Here is a 17938-nt window from a genome sequence, read left to right as displayed (position 1 = left end):
AACCAACAGTTTATTATATATACCTTGCCAACAGACAGACTATACAGCAAGTTTTTCAAAGATGAATTTTATTTATACTATAATCATGTTTAGCTATAGGATACATTTGTCTGGGCAGTTATAAAAAATTAAAAATAGTACATGACTTTTACTGAAGTGCTGTATACCACTAAATCAATTTAGTGTCTGCTGATAAAGGAATGCTTCTGTAAATTATAGAATTTCTGAGCAATAGGCAGCTAAACAGTTACTAATACTTCACTGTGTAAAAAGTGCTTGCTATACAGCCTGCTGTAATTACAATGCTCAGGAAGTGGAGACAGGAACACTTGGCACAAATTGACTACCTCTAAGAGCCAAAAGGGAAGCTCTGAGTTCAAGTGAGAAATACATAAGGCCAGAAGCAGTGAGGAATACAATCAACATGAACCTTTGCACACATTCATGTGTGCACATACACAGACACACATGTGAAAAAACAACATTTTTTATGAGACAGGGTCTCTCTATGTTCTCCTGGCTAGACTGGAACTCACTGTATACACCAGGCTGGCCTCAAACTCAGAGATCCACCTACAATACCCTCCAAGTGCAGGAATCAGAGGTGCATGCCCCCATGCCAGGCCAATTATTTAACATTTTGGTAACTGCTTTTACAGCATGGAGAATTCTTTGGGTGTAGTTTAGAGTAAAGAAGACAGAAAGTTTGAAATATGATGAGAACTCAACTTTGATTAAAAAAAAAAAACAAAAAACAAACCTAGTTGATCACTTCTAAGACACATGTTCTTTCAATCACATTTTTACCTTCCTAAAACACAAGTGTTTCATTCTCTTTGGGGCAAGAAAGCTTGAGTCAATCAATTGCACATTCATGGTGAAACAAAAGATCATACATTCCCAAATGAGGGTGCATTTGATTTCATGAAAGCATAAATGTGAAAAGGAAAGAATTGACCAAATATGAACAATAATTACATATTTGTGTTTCTTTACATTTTTCTGTATTTTGTAACCATTTTTAAAAACTCTGATATTGCGTGTGTGTTTGTGTGTGTGTGTGTGTGTGTGTGTGTGTAGGAGGAGTTCAGAGAGTATCAGATTACCTGGAGCTGGAATTACAGGCAACTCATAGCTCACAGTGCTCTTAACTACTGAGCCATTTCTCCAGCTTAATTTTCTGCATTTTTAAGAACTTCTATAATGAGCTTCTATTATTTTTAAATAATTTTAAAATTGTAGGAGAAGATGACAGCAAAGAAGAAGAAAACAACAATTATACTGATCTGTAGCATCAGCCTTAGCCACTTGGAAGGGCCCTCCTTGAATGTGAGCTCTAAGATGAAACCAACTGCCAGTGACATGAGCAAGGCTACTTTTGAATTTATATAGAATTTATAATTCTATATAAGCCCCCCCTGGTTTAGAGTACAAGCAACAACTCATGAAGGAGAAGAGCTATCTAATTAGAATCTAAAGAGTAAAAAAACCCCTAAAACCAGACACTATTTTCAGATGCTGTGTGGGGATGATTGTTGTACAACAACTGATAACTACAAGAGATACTGACAGAAGTTATAGTAATTTGGAATTTTAATAAGGTTAGCTAATATACTGGGTTTCATACAAACTAAATTCTAAGATGAACGTTCTGCAAATTAAATAAAACAGCAGAACCTTAACAAAGAAAATTCAAGGACCCAGATTTCACAAAGAGCCCTGGTTACTGATATACTCTGTTCTTTTCCATTTATTTTTATCATCTTTAAGAAGTTGAAGCTTTTGGGGTTGGTGAGACAGATAGTCAATAAAGTGACAAGCTTACAAGCACAGGACCTGAGTTTCATCTTCAGAACCCATATAAAAAATACCCAGGAAAGGTGGTACAGGCTCGTAATATTTGCATTAGAAAGACAAGGATGGAAGCTAGTGGTTATGAGAACATACTGCGCTTCCTGAGGACCTGAGTTTGATTCCTGGAACCCACATCAGGTGACCTACAGCTGACTGTAACAACAGATCCAGGAGAATCTGACAGCTCCACCCTCTGTGCACAATTGCATTCTTGTGTATACACCCTGCCCTGCATATATATTTAAGATAATAAAAATAAGTAAAAACAAAAAAAAAGACAGATGGATGTGTGGATGTTTAGGGCTTCCTAGCTAGAGCTAGACACAAAACAAGGCAGACAGTGTCCTGAAGAACAGGAGCCAAGGCTGATCTCCAGTCTCCAGGGAGCACACACATACACACAAATATTACACACACCAAATTTCATGGGGCTGAAATGCTGGCTCAGCAGATTGGAGAATGGTTCCCTGCATCCATATGAAAGCTCACAACCATTTGTAATTCTATATCCAGGGCTCCCAAGTCCCCCTTCTGACCCCCTCAGGCATTAGGCACAAACAGGTATTAGGCACAAATATATATATATATATGTATATATATATATATTTGTTATATATATTATATATTATATTATATATATATATATATTGAATAAATCTTGAAAACATATTCTAAGAAGTCAAAATTTGTGGTTGAGAGCTTCCCCTATCCTGTGTTGTTTTGAGACAGGATCTCTCTACATATCCCTGACTATTGAGAACTAGCTCTGTAGACCAGGATGGACTTGAACTCACAGAGATCCACCTGCCTCTGCCTTCTGAGTGCTGGGATTAAAGGGCTGTGCCGCCCCTCCAAGCTCCCCTATCTTAACATCTCTTACGATGTTTTTTCCTCAACAACAATTTACAACAATTCACCTTTTCATAAAGATAGATTTGCTTTCCACCCATTTTTAAAATTTATAAATGTTTTAATGTAAAAGAAAATCTTTTAATATAATTTAAGCTTTGGATATATTGATAATTTAAAATTATATGAATAACCTTTCATTCTAAAATTTTTCAATGTTCAGAAAAATGACAAAATTGATTAAATATGAAATATAGTTTTTTTCATAATTCTATACACACAAATGTAAAGAGAATATGCATTTATGTACATCAGTCTTTTGCATTGGCAAATTAGAATGATAATCCAACAACTTCATAACCTTCAGAATGAACAAACATGTAGATACTGTATATTAAAACTTAGTGCCTTAGGGAGGAAGAGGGAGAAGGGACTTACATGTGAAACAAGCTTGTTCCCTAACTAGAACTAATAAAACAAACAAACAAACAAACAAACACAAAAAAAACCTTAGTGCTTTTTTTCCCTGGTGTAAGAAGGGACTTTGAGAGCCCATCCCACATGAAGGGATTCACTCTGGCCCTGGACACATGGGAAAGGGCCCAGGCCCAACCCAGGAAGATTTGGTGGACTTTGTAGAGCCCCCGTTGAGGGCACTACCCTGCCTGGGGAGTGGAGAGTGGATGGGGTGGGGAGTAGGTCAGGGGTGGTGGAGGAGGGATGGGGGATGAAGGGAGGGAGAGGGAGAAGGGATTTACATGTGAAACATGCTTGTTCCCAACTTGAACTAATAAAAAAAATTAAAAAAAAAATAATAAAATCATGTAGAGGAAAAGAAAAACAAAAAAAATAACAAACAAACCTTAGTGCTATTGTCTTACCTCTGCTGTCGTTCTATCTTGGCTGCCATTTTAGGGTTAAGAGTGACTTCTTCATAAACAGGCTGCATTACATTGGCAGGCACTGAGAAGGTTGGCTGTATTTGCTGGATGTTTCTGTTTTTATTAGTTCGCTGATATGCAGTGATCAGACGTCTCAACCGTGTGGTCAGAGCTGACGGAGTAGGCCAATAAACTTTATCCCCTTCCATCAATTGACCATCTATATTTAAAGAAACTCATATCAATAACAATAATAAAACCTAAGGAGATATTAGATGAAGCGCACAAAAGTAAGAAATGTTATGCCTTTAATTTGACTATAGGAAGTAAACCAGACAAATCTTTCATCATCATAAAAAAAAAAAAAAAAAAAAAAAAAGAATTGCTGGGTATGATGGCACACACCTTTGATCCCAGCACTTGGGAGGCAGAGACTGTCAGATCCCTTTGTTTGAGGCCAGCCTGGCATACTCAGCCAGTGAATTTCAGGACATCCAGGACCACAAAGTGATACCCTGCCTCAGAAGGAAAAAAAAATGTCCATAGTATTAAAAAACATGACAACAAACTTTAAGAATTGTTCAAAATAGCTGGGCGATGGTGGTGCATACCTTTAATCCCAGCACTCAGGTGGCAGAGGCAGGTGGGATCTCTGTGAATTTGAGGACAGCCTGGTCTACAAAGCTACACAGAGAACCCCTGTCCTGAAAAATCCAAATAAATAAATTAATTTATAAAATAAAGAATTGCTCAAAGTAAGAAGAATATGATGAAAGTACTGCCACAATGTTACCTATTTAAATAGAATTTTTCTTGCACAGAAAATACAACTGTTGCGATTCCAGGTCTAAAAATGATACTGTCTTGCAAATATTCAAAATTAAAAGACAAACATTGGGGCAGTGGTGGTCCATGACTTTAGTCCCAGCATTCAGGAGCAGAGGCAGGGAATCTCTGTGGGTTAGAGGCCAGTCTGGTCTATAGAATGAGTTCCAAGAATGGCAGGGAGACCCTGTCTCAAGACAAAAAAAACAAACAAAAACCCTAAAAAAAATCAAAGAAACAATGGAGGCTATAGATGGTTCAGTGGTTAAGTGCATTTGCTGCTCTTCCAGATGATCTGGGTTCAGTTTCCAGACCCACACGGCAGCTCAAGACTGTCTGTAACTTCAGTTCCAGGGGTTCTGATACCCTTACACAGACACATATGCAGGCAAAACACCAATGCACATAAAATAAAAATAAATGAATTTTAAAAAAGCAAAGAGAAAAGCCAAACAGAAATCAACAGGATGCTAAATATTATAAACCCAGGGAACATGAATTATTTTTATTGAATCTTTATCAAACATAAAACAAAAAATTATCTCTAGATGACTTGTACACACTGCACATTCTATACTTGCGTTAATATAGACATGTGTTATCTTTAAAAGTTTGTGTGTTTTCAGAACAAAAAGACTAGGCACCAATGAAGACAAGTAGCCCAGGTGATCCATCCAGTTTCTCAGAATGCCTCTGTTACAGTTTCCTCAAAAGTCTGCATTCAAAACAACTTCAAAGCTGCTAGTTGAGATGGTCCAGCCTCTCCATCCAGGACTTCACATAAGCTCTACACTTTCCATCATACAGAGACCAAACAAAAAACATTATAGCTAGCTCTCCCAGGACTTGACCTTATCCCATTTTTCTCAGGATCTGCTAAAGATGCTGTCATCCCCAAACAACAGGAAGCGGTCTACAAAACATGACACACAAATTCCCAAGAGGTGGGGTATTGGTTTCTGGTGGTTCAGTGGATATTTATCATTGCTTAGGGGTGTTGGTTGTAAATTGATATTGGTCATGGTCAGGAAGGAAACTAAACAAAGGAGGTTAGATTTGGGGATCTTTTTATTAAAAAGATAAAAAAAGGGGGGGATATAGAAATGATAGGATAAAGGGATAGATTATTGAATCTACTTTTAAACTAAAAAAACAACTATTAATCTCAAATATTTTACATTGATATCGATTTTTGTATATTATACAAATTTAAGGTTATTTTAGTTTTTACATACTGTATAACACTTCGACTCTTGTTTAAAGTATTGTACCTATACAGCTCATTTTAAAATGTAAAGTTCTAGTCCTTAAAGTCTATTATTCAAAGTCATCCTGGGCTACAAGACATCCTGTCTATCCCCCAATCCCACACTGTTCCAACCAAAACCAAACCAAAACAAAACAAAACAAAATCACTATGACAATGACACATTTTTTAAACTTTAATTTATTCAAGACCTAGAGAGCTGGTTATGCAGCTCAATGGTAGATCACTTACAGCATACCTAGTGTAAGGTTTGGGATTCAAACCATAGCAATAACAAAACAAAGTGCAAAATCTATTACTAAGATTATATATACACACACACACACACACACACACACACACACACACACACACACACATACACACGCGCGCGCGCATGCGTGCGTACGTGTGTGTGTGTGTGTGTGTGTGTGTGTGTGTGTGTGTGTGTTCATGCACTATGGACAGCTTCCCTAGCCTAGGGTGAGGCACACTTCTCCTCTGGATGCCAGATAGGGATGAGTGGACTTCAGCAATAATGTGTTTCTTGTTTTAGTGTTAGAAACTGACAAAAGGAATACTGGACCTGGTGTCATATTTACTTGGAAAATGAGGAATTCAAGGCCAGCCTTGGCTACATGAGATCCTCTCTAAAAACTCATACAAATACCAACAAAACAAAACAAAACACCAGCAAAACACACAAAAAAAGTAACCTTGCTCAGCTAAATTTGTAGAACTGAGTGATAAGGCTGTTCTCTAATGTACACATGAAACTAATAAATTATTATCGCAGTAGTATTTAAAGATTTAATCTCATATATATACACACATATATATATACATATGTACACACACACACACACACACACACATATATATATATATTAAGGATTTAGAACTAAGGATTTGCAAACATTAACAGTTAAATTAACTGTTAAATTTCCAATAAACTAACAGTTTCTATGACAAGCATAACACTATTCAATACTACTCATACAAATTAGAAATACAAAAAATGTGATTTATTGACTTCATAGTTCATGATGATATGAAATTATACCACTGCTAAGTGAAGTGAAAAAGCACAACCTACCTCCATCTGCTATGATGAGATCTCCAGGTGAGGAAACATCATCCTTTAAAAAAAAAAAAAAAAAAAAAAAGAAAAGACAGACATTTGTCACAAAGTAACAGAATCAAGATAAATAGAAAAAAGAACCAAGCAAACTTTTTTATAATAGAGACCTCTCTTTCAACCCATTTTTTTTACAACCTGAGCTATGATTTAACCCAGAACTTACTGAGCTAATACTATAGTCCCACCCCAAAAAATTATTTGTTAACAATCTACTTAGCAAAAACAAAATACACTTCTTGGCTTAGTTCTCACAATTACCATTACTCTTTTACATTTAAAATCAGTCACTATTTACTATTGACTTCTTTCCTACGAATCCTTCAGAGAGTTTCTCCTCCTCTGACCTCCTTTTGTCCTGAGCTGCCCAAAGTGAGCTGCTTTTCATGTATTGTGCATCACCTCATAGACACACTTATTTACTGTACTATTCACCAAACTACAAATAGCTTGGACTATTTTCTGTGTAGAGTCAACTTCTACAGTTGATTCCAATAATCACTCCTTTCTACTACTGCAGAACATGATGTAGTTAGAAGCATGGCAACTCCTCATTGCAGGTGAGCCTCATCTGCTCTGGTTGCCTTTACCTTGTCTTTGTCTGGAACATCTACAGTTTGGTCAGGATGTAGATTTCACTTTACTAATCCTGAGGATTCATGTCTTTTCAACTGATACCCCCTTCAGATGGTGTTCCTTCTGCATGATAGCCATTCATTCCTTTTGGAATGTCTTCTAAGCAGGTACTATTGTGCTATCCTGTCTCTCAACTTTATTTTTCCTCTGATAGCCAAAGTGATGTTAAGGTTTGTCAGTAGAATGAACTTGGATATCATAGGAGAAAAGACAAAACTTTTACTTCCTCCTGCTGGGGAAGTCACCATAGCTCAGCTCCACCACAGCCTCTACCAGAGCCCAGACCTTGCTACAATAGCTGCTCTTCCTACCAATTTCTACCTATAACAGCTTTTTGAAGAATGTCTATAGTAAGACTTTTCTTGGGAAAAGTGTCCTTGGCATCTGAAGAAGGCATATGTCCAGCCACTTCCAGGGAGCTGCTGGGTGGGAGCACAATAACTCGTTGGCCATCTAATGAGCAATGGTCATGTATAGTCTAGATTTTAGTCTGCACTGCGATCGGAATCTTCCTTGGGGGCTCTGAGTGCTATGAATGGTAGATACCCTCTCTGCTAACTTTTTTTTACACTCATTTATATATTATTTTATTTATTTATTAGTGTGTGCATGCCAACCATGGTGTACATGTGGAGGCCACCCAAAAACTTGAGGGAGTATGTTCTCTCTGACCACCATTGAAGTTTCAGTCATTAGAGTCAGCAGCAAGCATCACACATGCTGAGCCATCTCATTGGCCCTACATCCTCCTAAATTTTTAATGTAAGCTAGTAAAAAATTTAACAAGCTGGATTAGAAAAGGCTGCTCAAAAACCTTTAAGTAAAATTTCAAAAATTGTTTGGGACATATGCTAAGTTCTAAAGAATTTAAGACTTAAAGATAAAAAAATTTATGTTACTTATGTCAAGCAACAAGTTGATTGGTTATTTCTAAATAATGATTCATTGGGCAATGGTTTTTGCTAAATTTTCAGGGAACATTGATAATCAATTACAGCTCATAGGCTGTTACAGTTTATACTAATACATTTTCCCCCCAAAACAGTAAGAAACAATCTCATAAAATACTAAGTCAATTTTTACTGACGGTTCTTCTAAGAACAGCTTATATTATAAATGGTAAAAACATATACAGAACAGACTGCTCCAACCACAGCTCAGGCCATCAAGTTACAAGCTGTTGCAATGGTCTTTCAGCATCTAATAAAATGATTCATTTAATTTGTATACTAATAATCATGTTTTTAAGGCTCTTTAAGTAATAGAGACAATACTATACATAAAAACTAAAATGATCAGGTTTAAAATGTTACTTAAACAAATTCAAAATACACCTAACAAAAATTGCCATGTTTCATGGGTCACATTAGGGAATCCATCCAGGCCTTTCCCTACCTACTGGCTAAAGGGAACGAATACAGATCAATTAATAAAATTGGTCGATTTGTCTTAGATAGAGAGAACTCTACAGTCTCATAACTTTCATCATTAAAATAACAAAAACTCTAAGAAAACAATTAGGTTTAACTAGAGAGACTACTTGTCAAAATTGCCAAACAATAAGGTGTACCCACAATGTTTATCTGTAACTAATTTAGGAATAAACCCTAGAGGTCCATTTCCTAATCATCCATGGCAAATGGATGTTACTCATATTACAAAATTTGACAAATTAAAATATATACACATGACAATTGATAGATATTTAAATTACAACTAAAAGTTCAATGATGTTTTCCTTATATGGGAGTTCCAAAAGTAATAAAACAACCTATACACTAAACAATAAAAAAGACCCAATTTGGGGTGGAGGAAATGTTTATGCTTTCTTACAGGAAAACAATAAAACAAGATGGCTACTGGACTGTTTGGAGATACGCATGGAGAAGCAGAAAACAGGCAAGCAACCCTTCTCCTCTTCCTGAAAACTCCACCTCCAAACTTACCCTTAGCCAGCTCATGGGTTCTGGGCTCTGTTTGGCACCCCCCCCCCCGCTTTCAATTCCCTTAACCCATAATTTTTCTGTAACCTTACCCTGTCGCCCCCAACCTCAACCCCCCCCCCCAGTGATTCCTCCTAACAATGCCTGGCGGGCCTGCCTCAATGGCCTCATTCCCTGCCTTTCCACCTATATCTTTGAGGAGATGGCATTCTGTGTTCTTGTGCAGGTTGTTCTCATCTCACTTATCACCAGCCTGACAAATTCTTTCACTTCTTGGAACAATCCCATGGGACCTCCGCTCTTTCCCATCCTCACAAACGCAAGAAACCTATATCAGCAGTTACAATTGCAGTCCTCCTCGACTTGGGAATTGTAGGAGTGGGTACTGGGATCTCTTCCCTCATCATTGGCCCATCCAGCTACACTGAGCTCAGTGCCAAGATAGATTGAGATGTTAAGGAACTTCAAAACCAGATAACTTACTTAGAAGAATCCCTACAATCTCTAGCTGAGGTAGTCCTACAAAACAGAAGAGGCCTAGATTTACTCCTCCTCCAACAAGGGGGCATCTACCCTGCCCACAGAGAAGAATGTTGTTTTTACATTAACCGTTCAGGAGTCATTAAAGATAGCATGGCTAGAATCAGAGAGGGCTTAAAAAAACACCAAAAGGCAAGAGAACAACAGGAAGCCTGGTACCAAAACTGGTTCTCCACTTCCCCATGGCTTAGCACCCTCCTACCTTCCCTCCTGGGACCCCTTGTGGGACTTCTGCTATTGGTATCCTTTGGTCCTTGGGCCTTCAACCAACTAGTGGTCTTTATCAAATAGCAGATAGAGTCTGCCACTAGGCCTATTCAGGTTCACTACCATAAACTCTCCTCCAAAGAGGATGACCTTGGCTACCCCAACACCACTTGCCTTGGGCTGTTTCCCCCGAAATGGAACTAGCCTCAAAACCCCCATGGCCAGCTTCAGAGGTGCAGACCTGGATGGTACTGCAGAAAGATTAAAATCACATCTTTTGAGGAAAATGCCTGTGTGCAACGGGGTTGATGTTCCATCTCCCCACCCACACAAAAGAACATCGGGCTATAAAACCCTCAGGATGGATCCGAGTACCTGTCCTGAGGGGCACAAGAGTCTACCCTGCCCAATCTGCTAGGGGACCAGGCCTCTATCCCCTTCTGCTGCAAAACTTGGCCTTTTTCTTTAATACAAGGAAGGGGGAATATGTTGGGAGCCATACCCCTTGGCATGAACCTTTAGGCAAAACTTGGCAAGCTACAGGGTTATAGAACTGTCTTTTGATTATAAATGGCTGCTAGAAGCATGAGCACCCAGAAGGAACAACATGGCCCAGACGTCAATCCTGTGTTCCAACCATAGGCCCACTTACCTAGGCAACCCTCCCATGTTCCACCACTTAACTAGGTAACCCTTCCTCCCCCCACCACCCATGAACTTTTTACCCTGCCAATATCCTCCTTCTATAGTTTTCTAACATCCTGCTTGAACTAATACCTGGCTCTTGGCCTCTTCTCCCCCTCCCCTTTACCCCATACTACTGACTATATAAGCTAGCCTGGAAAAAATAAAATTTGCCACTTGATCAGAATCCTGTCTTGTGGTCATTCTCAAGTCTCTTGTCCCCATTCCCCTCCCTGGACTTCTTGCTCTAGGTTGCTGTCCTGGGGGTCGGGACAACTACAGTTCCCATCTTCATTTCCCTTTTTATAAGCCAAACTCTCACTACTGAAATCCCACGGTTACTAGTAATTATTTACACTAACTTTCCTTGTTTAAATGACTACAGCAGCTTAGGACACTTGTAGGCTCCATTCTTTACTGACGTCCTTTTCATGGATGTATAATATCTATATTTGCTGTTTACCTTAGTATAGATTGTTACTCAGTTTTCAGGTTTTGTCCCAAGATGATGTACTTCTGAGTTCTAAGAACTATAAAATAGGGCAAACTGCATTATATATATGTGCCTAAGGTGGTCTTCATCTTAGCTAGAACGGGATGTCAGGCAATCTTAAATGATTATTTGTGATGTTTGTCAATTTAAGATGACTACTTATTTACAAGGTTTTTAAAATGTGATCCCAGAACCGTCCCAGCAATGGCAACAGCAAACAGTAATGGACAGAAGAGACAGAAGCTCTTTTCCATAGCTAACAAAATTTGCAAAAAAAAAAAAAAGTGATCCCAGACATACCTCAATATCATCTTTAAAGATGGCTGGGGCAGGTTTGTATTCTGGGTCTTCCACATCCCTGTTTGGATAACAAGTGTTCTAATTATTGTAATGGACTGACGATTTCTTGGCTTGTCTTAAAGGTCAGATTGATCCCTAGCACCACAAAAAAAGCCAGGTGTGGTGGTACACACCTGAGATCCCAATGATAGGGAGGCACAGACCGGGGATTGCTGCAGCTTGCTTACTTACCAGCATAGTGTAACCAGGGAGGCCCTAGTAAGAGACCTCTCTCAATAAAAGCAAGGTAGGCAAGTCCCAAAGAATAATACCTCAAGTTGGTCCATGGCCTCTATCCACACGATCATGCTCAAACAAACGTAAGGATAAACCTTGGGTTGGAAAGTTGGCTCAGTGGCTTAGAGCACTTACTGCTCTGGCAGAGGAGCCAGGTTTGATTCCTGTCATCCACAAGAGCAGTTCTCAACTGTTGGAACCAGTCTCAGGAGAGCCAAAACCCTATTCTGACTTTTGAGGGTACCAGGCATACAAATGTTATACATACAGACATCCATGCAAAACAAATAAAATAATAAATAAATCTAAAGAAAGAAGATGAACAAAGCATACACAGAGAATTTGAATCTAAAATGCACATACCCATCCATGTAATCATTTGCTCTCTGTTCAGCAGCAACAGCTTTGTCATCAGGCTTCCCCACTCTTTCCAAGAAGCACAATGCTGGGTCTGCTCTGATGGTATTATATTTTTCATAACCTGGAAGCATCACCAATTACAAAGGTACAGAGGACAGAAAGAAGTTATATAAATGTAAGTGAATGATATTTTGGCCTTAAAGGAACATTTTATTTATGTAATATGAGTTAAATATGCTGTTTTGAAATCATCACAAATATTATAGTTTAATGATACTTACAAAAATTTAAACATATCTGTTACAAAGAAAAACAGAGGGATGGTCCTGTGGTTAAAAGTGTTCCTGCTCTTTTAGAGGACCCAAGTTCAGTTCTCAGCACACATATTAGGCTGATAACAGCAGCCTTTAATTTCAGCTCCAGGTGTTCCAACATTCTCTTTTGGACTACTCGGGCATTGTGTGCACTCATGAATGTACCCACCCACCCATCTACAAATCATTAAACAAAAAACAAACTAATGATAATAGTAAAAACAAAGCTGGATGGAGAGGATGTGGAGAAAGGGGAACACTTCTCCACTGCTGGTAGGAGTGCCAACTTGTACAACCACTTTGGAAATCAGTATGGCAACTCCTCAAGAAAATGGGAATGAGTCTACCACAAGATTCAGCAATTCCACTCCTAGGCATATACCCAAAAGAAGCACATTCATACAACACAGACATCTATTCAATGATGTTCATAGCAGCACTATTTGTAATAGCCAGAAACTAGAAGCAGCCTAGATGCCCCTCAACCGAAGAATGGATAGAGAAAATGTACATTTACACAATGGAATACTACTCAGCAGAAAAAACAATGGAATCTTGAAATTTGCAGGAAAATGGATGGAACTCAAAGAAACCATTCTGAGTGAGGTAACCCAATCACAAAAAGACAAACATGATATGTACTCACTCATATGTGGATTTTAAACATAGAGTAAGGGATTAGCAGCCTACAATACACACTGCCAGAGAAACTAGTACAAGGAGGACCCTAAAAGAGACAAACTTTGTCCCCTGGAGAAGGGGAAAGGGTCAAGATCCCCTGAGCAAATTGAGAGCATGGGAAGAGGGCGGAGGGAGCTACGAGAATGAGAAGGGAAGAAGAGGAAGGATGCAGAGGTGATGAGGAAGCAGAAAGGTTGAGTGAGGTATAGATTAGAGGAAAGGATATGCAATAGGTAGGGTTTTAGTTGGGGGATTGGTAGGGGAGGAGGGAGGGATAAGGGAACTGGGATTGTCATGTAATTCAATTGTGTTTGTAACTCAAATTAAAAAAAAAAAGAAAAAAACATTGGAGATGATCAGAACATTTAGAAAAATATGATGCCGATTAATTGTGTAATAATGAAAAAAAATATGCTGAGAAAATAAAAAAAAAAGAATATTTCAGTCTTGTGTCAACTCCCCCCCCCCAAAAAAAAAAAAAAACAGAGCTGGAGAGATGGTTTAGCAGTTAAGAGTATTGTTATTCTGGAAGAGCAAGGTTTGGTTCTAAGCACCCACATGGTGGCTTCACGACCATCATTAACTCTGGTTCCAGGTGACCCAACGCCATCTTCTGGCATCTGAAGGTACCAGACACACATAGAGCACATACATATATGGAGACAAAACATTCATAAATATAAAATAAAAATAAATACATCTTAACAAACAAAAATCACATAGAAAAAAAGAAAATTAGAATAAATTGATCGTACACATAGGTCCTCCTAAGGGAGGAGATTGTGTAAGACTGATAGCCAAGACGGCAAGTCACATATGGCACGTTCTCATGAAGACATGAAGTAAATGCAAACTCATTTTGACAATCTATAATTTTATGTGTATGTGTTTTTTACTGGAGTAAAACTGTAAGCAAAAACCAATAAACTAAGCGCTTCCCCCCACCTCACTACTTACTTACCGTGCTTAAAAACCCCAATAAGAAGTGACTTGTCAGCATCAAAGTCCCACCACACAGCAGGAACCTCAGAGTGGTCTGGCTCTGGTACCCAAACATCAATGTCACTTAAAAACAGCACAAGATTATGAAATTTATAAATATGCATGAAAGAGGTAAAAGGTATAAATGATGCAACAGCAACAAAGATGCCATAAAATAACTAACATTACACTCAATAAAACAAATACATTTCAATAAGGGTTACTGCCTGGCCTCATAAGGCATAGTCTTCTTGACCATACATACACAAAGTGCTTCAATGGAATGTTATGGCAGCAAACAGCTTAGTAAAATATCATCTGGTTGAAATATTTTGTATATGAGAAAACTGGGTTCTAAAATGGCAAAGGAAGTGCTTTGTGTTCCAAAAAGAGGTTGTCTTTTCTGAACAGTTATGTTAAGAAGATGACACTTTAAAGATTAGGTATTTTTTTATTCACAATTTAATTAAACCATACAAAGCACTACTTTGGTATCTATATAACCGGGATTCTGATATAAAATGGTAATGTCAGATTATCAAAAACTCTGACAATAACCCATAATGCTTTGGCATTGTTTTCATGAATAAGAAAGAGCTAGTGACAGCTGAAGTATATTCCCTCCCAGTACCTGAGATTCTTCTCCCTGAAACTTTCTCCAAATCACACAGGTGACTCCCTAAAGTGACATCACCTATAGGTATGTCCATTTCTTTGTCAGTGATTCAAAATGTTGTATAGGCTAAAAGATATATTCCTAATGTTTGGTTATTAGTGTGTATTGTGTATGTGCACATGCATGTGTGTGTATATGCATGTTTATGTGTGTGTGTGTATGTATGTGTGTTTCCTGATATTCAATAGTCAAAGGAGAAAAACAGAATTAAGTGTGCTACAGAAAATAAAATAGCTGAGAATTTTGCTATTCAATTTCATGAAGCTATCAATTTCTAAGGAATCAGAGAAATAATATAATACAAAGTAATACAATCTCTGTCTTATCACTATAATTTCCTAAGTTAATTAGTAAAGACCTTTAGATTTAACATGCTAACCTTTCTGATGAAAATTGAGTTCTATGACAAACGTTCTTTTTTATTTTGGCTATCATATAAAAACAAGATACAGCAGTAGAGAGGCAGAGGCAGGCAGATCTCTGTGAGTTCGAGGCCAGCCTGGTCTACAGAGCCAGTGCCAGGATAAGCTACACGGAGAAATCCTGTCTCAGAAAATGAAACAAAACAAACCAAACCAAAACAAAACAAAACAAAAAACCAAACTGATAAATGATCCATGGCAATCGACTTAAAAGATATGGACATTGGAAAAAGTTTTTTCCAGAAGCCTTAAGCCCACGGTGAGAATGTAGGTGAAATGACCTCCGTAGTATGTCAGCACTTTTAGCAAATATTTTACTATATTTTTGCTATGGCATAAGCCAAAACTAAAAATTTTTAGCTTAGTAGAGAAAAAGAGAGAGACAATGATTTATCTGCTATTTTTCAAAAACTAAGAAAGAGACAAAGAACATAGCTAATGGAATCTTCATTTTTGTTGGAGTTTCTGACTCAATGACCAAGTGGTTCTAGATCCCAGAGCAGAGACTCCCCTGTCCACCACTAGGTGGCAATCGAAGTCCATACCATTGTGACAGACTGAGATTGAAAAATGTTTCTGCCTGTGAAAGCAAGGTGAAAATTTGAGTGCCACATGATCATGAGATGCTTGTAAACTGTTAGCACAAAGGGATACAAGCCCGGCTTACATCTGCTGTTGACTTTTGGTGGTTCTTTGTTCTTTCGTTTTGTTTTTTTGAAGGCAGTATCTTGCTATGGAGATCAGACTGACTAGAATTTACTATGTAGATCAGGCTGACCTGAAACTTGATTGTTCTGCTTCAGCCTCCCAAGTGATTGATTTCTGTGTTTAAAAAATCATGTGATATCATGGGGTAGGGCGTAGGCCTGGCCCTGGATGATGTGGCAGACTTTGGGGAGCCCCTTTTGAGGGCCTTACCCTGCCTGGGGAGTGGAGGGGGGATGGCTAGGGGCAGGTGGGATGTTAGGGGGCAGGGGAGGGTGAGGGAGAAGGGATTGACATCTGAAGCAAGCTTGTTCCTAATTTGAACTAATAAAATAGAAAGATAAAAAAATAAAAAAAGAACAAGCCAGTAAGCAGCAAAAAAAGTGATATTTTCCACATAAAGCCTTCTTAAACTTCCTTGGGTCAAATCCTTCATTCAAAATACATTTAGTATCAATAACTGTACTGAATTGAAACAGATGCCCCTGTCTTTGTAAAAAGGTACCTGAAGTAGTTTATGATTAATGTCATGATATGGTTCTAGTAGAGTATGTGCCCAGCAAGATTTGGAGAGAGGGAAAGACGGGCTTACCAACTAAGGAAAAGGAAGGGCCAAACAGAAAAATGAGAGAAAGAGAATGTTCTAAGCAAGAATAATCAACCATGGGACCTGCAAGAAATGTAGTAGTTTTCAAGAAAGGAACACAGGCTTGAGACAAGAGATCTGAACACATTAACATAGAAATAAAAACTTAGGCCACCAAGATGACAATCCTCAATTAACTGAAGCTAAGTGGTAAGTGATGTGTGATGCATAATATCAAATATCAAGTTGATACATTCTAGAATGACCCAGGAGGGAAGCCTGTGGGAGATAGCTTTGATTAGGTTAAACACACCATTCCCTGTGCTTGGATCTTGAACTGTATAGAAGAAAGTAAGCTGAGCACAGGTGTTGAACATTTTCTGCTTCCTGGCTGAGAATGTAACATGGCCAGCTGCCCTAAGTTCCTGCGGTCTTGCCCTCCCTGACACGATGAATATACTTTTTAAAGAAGATAGTCTAAGCTGGTGGTAGTATCGGATATCTTTAATCCCAGGACTCAGGAGGCAGAGGCAGGTGGATATCTGCAAGTTCAGGGCCAGCCTGGTCTATGAAGTGAGTTCCAGGACAGTCAGAGCTGTTTACACAGAGAAACTGTCCAGAAAAACAAACAAAACAACAAAAAGGGTAATCTGAAATAGAAGAGAGTATAATATGGTAGAAGAGATACTGGGTTCAAAAAAACAACATATTTGGTATACAAACTTATATTTAAGATGATGGAAATGTAAACTTGACAAAATCCAAAGAGAAGTAGAGGAATAATTGACAAAACAGTGGGTAGGAAAACAAAAGTAGATCAGTTATAAGCCAAAGGAAAAGAGGCAATTAGTAAATAAGTATTTATTGAATACTTAATATTTTAAGATTCCCAGTTCCATTTGGGGAAGGGGAGTGCTGGCAATTGAATCTAGGATCTCATGTGTTAGGAATGTGCTCTACAGGAAACAGATGCCCAGTCACAGATGGTAATGGATGAAAAATGCAATTATCATTAAGATATCAACTTAAATTGCAATGAAAAAAAAAGGTTTTGAATAGGAAAGGAATCAAGAGGCATTAAAATCAACTAGTGGTGAATAACTGAAGGGCTACTTTAGATGGTGTGGACAGGAAGACCTACTTGAGAGGGTAACCGTTGAGGTGAAATTTGAATTATATGGATGGAGAGTTCCCTTCTTTTGATTTTAGTTTTATGTGTATGGGTGCTTTGCCTACATCTATGTACCAGTTATGTACTCTTGATGGCAAGAAGAAGGTGTCAGATACCCTGAAAGTGAAGTTAGAGTGTTGTGGGCTGCTATGCATGTGCTAAAATCTAAC

The 17938-nt window shown here is 38.3% G+C and overlaps 1 protein-coding gene across 11 annotated transcripts in view; it reads right to left on the bottom strand.

The window, feature by feature from the left end:
* Chd9 (chromodomain helicase DNA binding protein 9) overlaps positions 1-17938 on the bottom strand; it is a 231300-nt gene that overhangs the window by 28499 nt on the left and 184863 nt on the right. For all 11 annotated transcript variants that reach the window (XM_027405561.2, XM_035442579.1, XM_027405565.2 and 8 more), the window contains 5 exons: positions 14189-14292; positions 12236-12353; positions 11597-11654; positions 6752-6794; positions 3585-3804 (listed from right to left, as the gene is read on the bottom strand). In XM_027405561.2, the coding sequence (XP_027261362.1) occupies positions 3585-3804; positions 6752-6794; positions 11597-11654; positions 12236-12353; positions 14189-14292 (543 nt within the window). The remainder of the gene's footprint in view (positions 1-3584; positions 3805-6751; positions 6795-11596; positions 11655-12235; positions 12354-14188; positions 14293-17938) is intronic.

The sequence above is a fragment of the Cricetulus griseus genome, chromosome 3, assembly GCF_003668045.3.
Source record: "Cricetulus griseus strain 17A/GY chromosome 3, alternate assembly CriGri-PICRH-1.0, whole genome shotgun sequence".
NCBI classification, from domain to species: Eukaryota; Metazoa; Chordata; class Mammalia; order Rodentia; family Cricetidae; genus Cricetulus; species Cricetulus griseus.
The sequence above is the reverse complement of the archived record's forward strand: the minus strand, read 5'-3'. Positions and strand labels throughout refer to the sequence as shown.